The sequence below is a fragment of the Falco biarmicus genome, chromosome 6, assembly GCF_023638135.1.
Source record: "Falco biarmicus isolate bFalBia1 chromosome 6, bFalBia1.pri, whole genome shotgun sequence".
Taxonomy (NCBI): domain Eukaryota; kingdom Metazoa; phylum Chordata; class Aves; order Falconiformes; family Falconidae; genus Falco; species Falco biarmicus.
Genome location: NC_079293.1, coordinates 80,063,228 through 80,071,930, shown reverse-complemented (window position 1 = coordinate 80,071,930; position 8,703 = coordinate 80,063,228). Strand labels below are relative to the sequence as shown.

Here is an 8,703-nt window from a genome sequence, read left to right as displayed (position 1 = left end):
CCATCACCAGCACACTCAAACCAGTTTAGACCCTCATGTCTCTGTTATTGTAACCATTCTTTGTGATTATGGTTGCTAAAGGGAGTAAAAAAATTTTCTTACAGAAGCAGGTACAGCTGCTCTGGGAAATCTTGTTGCCTTCTTTTGGGTTGATCTGCTTCAGACCTCCCCCGACTTGTGTGGCCTCCCACCCCATCCCTCCCCTCCCTCTGCAGACAGGCATCTCCCTGCAGCCACAGGGAGGTTTGGGAAGGGCAGGACTGTCCTGTCATTGCCTGCTCCCCCAGCACGGCTGGCAGCGCTGTGGGTCCTGCACCGTGCCAGTGACCAGCCCTTCCTGCGCTCTCTGGGCATCCCCTTCCCAGTGCTGACCTGGCCAACGCAACACCAGCAGCCTCAGCTCAGCACCGGCCACCGCTACTGGCAATGTAAACTCATTTTAGTTCGCACTCAGATAGATCAGGTCTGTGTCTGAGGGACCAGTAGGTGTGAGATGGAAGGGCCACTGTCTCCCGTAACCAGAGCAGAGGTGCCTGTGGGAGCACCCTTGTCCCTGCCTGCGTGTGCCAGGCACCGGGGCAGCTCTTCCCCTGGGAAAAGGAAAGACCTGCATCCATAGGGAGGTCCATTACACCCCTGGACCTGAACCCCTACTCACAGCGCTCCTGCTTTGGTGAAAGAGGACAACCTAACGAGCAGAGCTATGAGGCACAACCTCCTTGGCAAACAAGGCAGGTCCACACACCTGGGTGAGCTGGGGTCAAGGCCTGATGCCTGTAGCCAGTGGCTTGAGGCTGCTCATCTCTGAGCACATTTGGGAGCCCCTCTATAAGGTAGTCCTCCCCCTTTTCCCTCCAGCAGTGAGGTTTCTCAGCTTTAAAGCCTTGTTTTCCCTGGAAGGGAGAGAAGCTGCTGGAAGCCAAGTAGCGAGGGCACGGAGGGGCAGGGAGAGCATGTTTAGAGGGTATTGCGGATGGGAGGGATGTGCCAAGGAAGAGCGCTGCTTCCAGGGATCTATATATATGCAGGTCCCCGAGGTGGGGTTACCGAGAGGCTCATTCCCAGGCTGCCTGCGGCACTCCCTGAACAGCGGCGGCCAGAGCTGCCTCTGCACCACACGCTTTATTTTCAGAGCATGGCCTTGGGCGGCTGATTCCAGATGGGGTTCGGCTGTGGTCCCTGCAGGCACAAGAGGACAAGTTGCCCAGGGTGGCTGCAGCGCTGGAGGTTTGCACGCTGCTGGCCCCAGTTCTGCACTGGGCACTGTAGCTTCAAGGCTGACAGGATGCCCTGGGGGAGGGGGAAGAGGAGACCCCCTGGGCAGTAAAAGGTTTCTCCATCATCTGCTCATCTCCGTAACACATAGCGCATGTCCCCAGCGGGAGCCAGCAGCGCTCCCGCTCCCGGCTTTCCTGGCTGCACAGCAATCATCAGAAGCTGCTTTATTTTTCAGGCCCTAAGCAACTGAAAAACAGAGCCTTTGCCAGCTGCAATTGCAATCGGTTCCCCAGGCTTCAAGCTGGACCCTTTTGGTCCCCTCAAAGGCTGTTCTCCCCCTGAGGGACTGAAGAGGATCCCCAAAGCTGCCAGCAGTTCCCAGGAAAGAGCGTGAGGCCGGGGGATGCTCCGAAGGGCCCTGTCGCTAAAGCTGGCCACCTTGCCCGGCGTCTGTCCACGTGGGAGCCCTCCACACCAGCACTGCCTGCAGTTACCCATCAGCTGATCAACAGGCTACAGTCACCCTCATGTGCTCCTTTCTACAGCCCCCAAAGGTGCACCATGGAAATCTATACATCTGAGCAGCTCTTTTAACCATTTTTTAAGGAAAAATACCTGTTCGGTTCAAAAAGAAAGAAAGAAACCCTAACAGGTAATGTCCCACTTGATTAATTTTTTTCTGTGGATTAATGAAAGAGAAACAGCAAAATTTATTTCTATAAAATAAAAGCACTGAAGTTTTGAAGGGCTGTGCTTTGAATGGCTTTGTTTTCCTGATTCACTTCCAAAAATAAAGGTTGCCACAGAATTTGTTGTTTAGGAGTTTCCTGTGAAAACTAATGGTAATTGTCAAGTGGCCTCTATTTTGTCATTTTACTAAATCACATTGAACAAATATTACTGGCCAAATGTCCATGGGAGATTCCCAGTCAGCCAGGTACACAGTGGTGCTGCACTGGTGTCGGCACGGAGGGGGTGTTCGGGGCCTCTCAGCAAAGCCAAACCCAGTCAAAGTGCTTTTTGTTTCTGTGGTTTTGGAGCCCAAGGGGAGAAATGTGTCAGGGTGCCAGCTCCCTTTCCCAAACGGGGAGCAGAGCCATGACATTCTGTGGGAGGTAGCCCATGCTGGACCACATTCTGCTCCCTGTGCAATGCAGATTATCACGTTAGCAAAATCTCTATTAAAATGAAATTATGAAGTACCTTTGGTGCCCTCATCTGTAGTAGCATAGGGATGTGGCGATGCAGAAGATCACGTGTTGTGACGGAAACGTAGGAACTAAGTAGAAAACCACCCACGAAGGGCTGGCTCTGCTACTAGCATCTAAGTGCCTGTGTCTTTCAATAAACTGCCATTTTGCCTTCCTCTCCATGAGAACCTGAGTGCTGATGGTCCCTCAGGTGCTGCGCTGAGGTTTGGACACGTCGTAAGCTGCTACACTCATCTTCTCCAGGATTCCCTTTGCTCTGCTCAGAGGCTCCCTCAAACCCGTCCCTCAGAATACAGGTTTTCCCTGTTACTTGGCTTCTTCAATAGTTTTGCTGACGGCACCTGCAGACCCTGAAGAAGCTGACACCAAAATCCAGTCATGACTGTGCCTCCCGAGCTCATTTAAGCAGCCCCACATATTTTTTGTCCCCTCGAGGATGCTTTCTTTCTCCATTTTTTCTATCCCTTGGTGATATTTGCATCCAGGGCAGCTCCTTGAGTTGCCTACTGGGTGTAGCTGTGGAGCCAGGCTTCGGTGGGCTGTCCTGCGCTGGTCCAGCCCCAGAGGATGCAGGCTGCGGAGCAAGCAGTGAGCTACAGCCCCAAAGGATGCTGCGGTGCAAGCCGGAGCCATTCTGCCATCGCTCTCCCTGCCACAGCACATGGGTGTCCTGCATCCCTATGTCTATTCTCTTTACTCCTCTGTGGTCATATTTATTCCTTTGCCTCTCTCAAAACAAAGGATGCTGGTCCTGGCAGTCCTTGCCTGCCACCAACAGCGCTGTTACAGGCACAGGGAGGATAACTACATTGTACAATGAAGACCAAACCCAGACTGCTATGCACAAGTGAAATATCCTGGAACAGCTTCCCAATGCTGGAGCTTGTGAGCCATGTGGAAATCCAGCTCGCCTGTTTCTAAAAAATATGCGTCTTCGATTGCTGAAAATCCTAAACTCAAATAAAAGGCTGGTTTCAGATTAAAAAACAGGTTTTGGTTTAAAATTAAACCCTGAATAGGTTTGATTTCGTAGGCTTAAAAATTTGTTGCACCTCAGTTCATCGCACAACAAAACCAACAAAGCAGTCATTTTTTTCAGCTGTAAAAATGCACTTTTTCACACTTAACAGGATGAAATCGGCACTAAGACTACCGAGAATACCTGATGCTGTAGAGCAGGACGAGACAAAATGCTGCTGTTAGCAGACAACGAGATGCCAGTGGCAGCACCAGCCTCCTTGTGCGAGGCAGTGTCCATGTAACGCCCGGGCTGCTGGAGGACTGCCCTCTGCCCACAGCTGCACTCAGGAGTGGTCCTGAACCCAAGTCTGGCACTGCAAAACCTAGGTCTTCATTCAGAGGGAGCAAGCATCCCCTGCTCCCACTGATTTTGATCAGGCTGGAGAGTGGGGGTGTCTGGCTTAACATCACTTTCCCCAAAAATCAGCCCCTTCTGTTGTGGGTTCAGACCCTAACTTTAATCACGCAGGTGGAAAAGCTGAATCTGTGCTGGTACCCACAGTGAGTGTTGTCTGATCCACGAGGCTGCTTTTCTATCTTTACTTTTATCTGTGCTTTTTAATTAAATAACAGAAGCAGGTCCTAAAATCCATCTCATAACACCACTTAAGCCACAATTGAACCTGAGATCAGGGGTCAAGTACTGAGGGCTTAACGTTATGAAGCCTCATTCAGATGAAACACGTGCCACTACCCAACAACTTGCACAAACAGCAAGTAAAAGCTCGTGTTTTGTTTTTAAGAAGCAACAGTGTTCCTGCTTTCTGGTCCAACCCCAGTCACTCAAAGAGGGATCTTGGCTCAGGAGCTCCTTCCTAGGGCTGCCTCAAGGCCTCCCTGCCCCCAGATACCAGGGAAGGATCAGGCCAGCTCTTCCCGAAGGCTCTTCCTTTGGGATGGGGCTAAAAAAAATTGTACTCACTTACAGGTCTCGCTTTAATGCAGGTAAACCCAGCCAAAATGTGAAGCAAGTGCACCCTCAGCATAGTCACAGCAGAGCAAAAAAGCTTCCTGGGCTGGAAGTTTAGCTGAAAATCGTCATCTTTTTTACCCAGCACTGCTCCCACAGCAAAGGGACACCCCAAAACTCAAGCGCTGCTTTCCTGCCAGCACCCTTTGCTCCAGGAGTCCTCCTCCAAAGGCTGCCGGCTCCTGCATGTGTGCCCTCCCCCAGGGAGATGTGCCAAGGCTAGCAAGGCTTTAGGGTGGCTCCTCAAGGGACCTAAGTACCTGGTGGGGGTGGGGGGACAGTAGAAGCAAAGGGGGGGCCCCAGAGCCCCCTGCCCCAGTAAGAGAGAAATGAGACAGGCAGGCAGGGGCAGCTTCCCCACTGCCCGCCCTGCTCTGCCTCCTCGTAGGCAACCGTGCAGGGGGAAGCCCCTGGGGTTTTCCTTCGGGTTCCCAGGGAGTCCCTCTGTGAAGGATCTGGCCCTGGGAGGGTGGAGAAGAGGGTTGTCCCTTTGCAGGCAGCCCCTCGTGTGTGACCACTGCAAAGGGCAAACGTGTCAGGCAGGGTGAGGAAGTGGCCCCGGCTGCCCTCAGCACACCAGGGACAGCATGGTGGCAGGAGGGTTTCCCATAAGCGGAGTGGAAAGCTCTTTATTTAACCTGCACATGCCACCTGCCCTCAGCCCCAGCCATGCCTCCATCCATCATGCCTTGGAGCTGCACAAGCATGCCAGGGCTACTTTTTTGGCAAGTGGAACCAAATAAAATCTTTTGCAAGCCAAGACTCCAGGTAACCCTTTCCCACCCTGGGTCTAGGGGGAAGCATGTTGCAGAGCAGCGGGCACCCACCTTGTAGCAGCATGATGCAAGGCACAGCCACCACCAGGCTGCTCTCAGCCCCGCTGGGCTCTCTGCAACCCAAGCAAGTCCCACAGAGCTGGCTCCTGTAGCTGGGGTCCCCTCCCCTCCACAGCCCTCCTCCCGCCTGGGGAGGTCCAGCCCCACCACCCCCTGCCCTCACCATTAGACGACACGCTACGTCAGCGAGTGATGGAAGAACCCCCACAAATGAAGACATGAACCACATGAGGGGTGTGACAGAATGACTGATGATTTAATGCTTCTTGAAGTTTTTTGTTTCCTTCCACAGGGCGTTGGTTTTAAAAACAAACAAAACGAGGTAAAATAAATTAATTTATGTACACTTTACATACACTGTGTCACGTGGAGCTTTGCAGCAACAGTAACCAGAAATCGTTACAAAATAGAAAGTTACATGGCTGTTGCAGGTCCTCGGCAACCTGCAACCTAGAAGGTTGTCATCCTGAGCGTGGCTGGCAAAGTGATCATGTAAACATGTTTAGAAGCATTTACGGTGGACAATGGATGGGCCAGCCTCATCGTATTCCTGCTTTGTGATCCACATCTGCTGGAAGGTGGACAGGGAGGCCAGGATAGAGCCACCGATCCAGACAGAGTACTTACGCTCAGGTGGGGCGATGATCTAGAAAAAGCCAAGAATACAGAGATCAGGAAACAAGCAACCGCTGTGGGTGGCCCGCACGGGGGCACGCACAGGTAACCCGCATGCTGTTTGCGGGAGGGCAAGAGAAGGCTGCTCCTGCGCCTGGGTCCTTCGTGGTCCAGCCTTACCTTGATCTTCATTGTGCTGGGGGCCAGGGCCGTGATCTCCTTTTGCATGCGGTCAGCAATACCTGGGTACATGGTGGTACCCCCAGACATGACATTGTTGGCGTACAGGTCCTTCCTGATGTCAATGTCGCACTTCATGATGCTGTTGTAGGTGGTCTCATGGATCCCTGCAGACTCCATACCTGGGGGCAGAGAAGGAGAGAAACGCAGGCACAAGTTCAGCGCAAAGCGAGAGCTCTACAGGAGGACTCTGGAGAAAAGGGAGAGCTGGTAGGGGAGGAGAGAGGGAGAGGGGGCACACGCACCAATGAAGGAAGGCTGGAAGAGTGTTTCTGGGCAGCGGAAACGTTCATTGCCGATGGTGATGACCTGCCCATCAGGCAGCTCGTAGCTCTTTTCAAGGGAGGAGGAAGAGGCAGCGGTGGCCATCTCGTTCTCAAAGTCCAGCGCCACGTAGCACAGCTTCTCCTTGATGTCACGGACAATCTCACGCTCAGCTGTTGGGGGGAAGCAAAGGCATCAGTGCTTGCAAAGGAGGAACAGTGAACGCTTGCATCTCCTCCACAGGTCCGCCAGGACTCTGTACCCCCAAGCACAGACAAGCTCCCGACAGGGAGGGAGCGCTCACAGGACTTGCAACGGGACATGAGGCTATGGCATCCCTGGAGCTGCAAGGGCTAGAAGCAACGGGGGATGTTTTACAGGAGGGAATAGTGCTTACCTGTGGTGACGAAGGAATAGCCACGCTCAGTCAAGATCTTCATCAGGTAGTCGGTGAGGTCCCGGCCGGCCAGATCCAAGCGCATGATGGCATGGGGCAGGGCGTACCCTTCATAGATGGGGACATTGTGTGTCACACCATCACCGGAGTCCAGCACGATACCTGAGGGAACAAAAAGCAGCCACCTGAGATGTAGCCCACAGAGGGTCCTGCCCTGGGGGGGCTGAGCACTTGCCAGCTGTAGGGGACCAGTGCCGGGCACCCTCGCTCGGGGAAGGGGGGCCGGCGGGACACTCGCACTCACCAGTGGTACGGCCAGAGGCGTACAGGGACAGCACAGCCTGGATGGCCACATACATGGCAGGGACGTTGAAGGTCTCAAACATGATCTGGGTCATCTTTTCACGGTTGGCTTTGGGGTTAAGGGGGGCCTCAGTGAGCAGGGTGGGGTGCTCCTCAGGGGCGACGCGCAGCTCGTTGTAGAAGGTGTGGTGCCAGATCTTCTCCATGTCGTCCCAGTTTGTGATGATGCCGTGTTCAATGGGGTACTTCAGGGTCAGGATGCCTCTCTTGCTCTGGGCTTCATCTCCTACGTAGGAGTCTTTCTGACCCATACCCACCATGACGCCCTGTGGGGGAGGAAAGGGGGGGGCTCGGCGACCTGTCCACGGGCGGCAGCGCGGGGCTCCCTGGCGGGCCGGGCGTCCTCCCTGCAGGCCGAGGGCTGGGAGGCGGTGGCGGGGCCCGGCGGGGGGCTCGGAGGGGGACGTCGCCATACCTGGTGGCGGGGGCGGCCCACGATGGAGGGGAACACGGCCCTGGGGGCATCATCCCCGGCGAAGCCGGCCTTCACCAGGCCGGAGCCGTTGTCGCACACGAGCGCGGTGGTCTCGTCCTCGTCGCACATGGCGTCGGCTGTCTGCGGGGCACAGGGTGCGGGCTGAGCCTGGCGGCCGGCGGCGGCCGCACACGGGGGCGGCGGGGCCGGGGCTTACCTGGGCTGGCTGCGGGCTCCGCGCGTCGGGCCGCTGGCAGAGAGGCCTCCCGCTCCTCGCCGGGCAGCTCGTGGGCCGCGCCGGCCGCCGGCCTTTTATCGCGGCGGGCGGCGGCCCCGGCCGGCCCCCAGGAATGCGGCCCCGGCCGTCGCCATATTTGGGCGTCGGGCCCGGCGCGGCCCCGGCCCGGCGCTGCCCAAAGAAGGCGCTGCTGGCGGCGGCCCAGGTGAGCCGGGCCCGGCCGTATAAGGCGCGTCTGCCGGGCCCCCCCGCCGCGGCCGAAATAATCCCGCGGCACCGCCGGGCCCGCTAAGGGCAGAGCAGGTGGGGGCCGGCGCGGCGGCGCCGCCGGGGCAGGGCGGGGGAGCGGGCCCGGGCCCGCCGGGGCGTGAGGGCGGAGCGGGCCGCGGCCCTGCCCGCGGCGGCGGGGGCCGGGGGAGGCCGGGGCAGGCCGGGCCTTCGGGGGCCGCGGAGGGGCCTTCCCCGCCGGTGAGGTGGGGACGGGGAGCTGCGGGGGCCGGCGAAGCGACGAGGCAGAGCCGGGTCTGCACATCGTGCCACGGTGGGTGCAAAAGCCACGGCGTTACGCGCCGAGCTAAGCCGCGCCATTCTTCCTTTGCGGTGGTTTACAAATGGAAAATAAATGCGTGGGGTAGCATCTGTCAGACAAACGCCTGCAGCGAAGCCTGGCGAAGCGTTAATCCTGGTGACCAGCTGATCCCAGAGCTCTGCCTGACGCGGCCGTGAATGCTGGTGCCGTCACCGAGTGGCGGCTGCGAGGCAGGAGCCCACCAGCCATCGCTGCGGCTCACCCTCTCCGACCAGAGTGTGGGCTCATGGGCAAGGCATCTCTGACGAGCTGAGGGTGCTATGCAAGGAGGAGGAACAGCTCATCTCCTTCAGCTATGGATACCAAAGCAGAGGGTCCACCTGGGAC

At 56.7% G+C, this 8,703-nt stretch overlaps 1 protein-coding gene across 1 annotated transcript; it reads right to left on the bottom strand.

Annotated features, from left to right (window-relative positions):
* Positions 1-5,485: 5,485 nt before the first annotated feature.
* Positions 5,486-8,086, bottom strand: ACTA1 (actin alpha 1, skeletal muscle). The gene is made up of 7 exons (XM_056344769.1): positions 7,767-8,086; positions 7,550-7,690; positions 7,076-7,400; positions 6,772-6,933; positions 6,356-6,547; positions 6,051-6,232; positions 5,486-5,901 (listed from the first exon to the last, which is right to left on the bottom strand). Exons 2-7 carry the CDS (start codon positions 7,676-7,678, stop codon positions 5,758-5,760), a joined length of 1,134 nt encoding a protein of 377 aa, XP_056200744.1. The 5' UTR covers positions 7,679-7,690; positions 7,767-8,086; the 3' UTR covers positions 5,486-5,757.
* Positions 8,087-8,703: the final 617 nt, after the last annotated feature.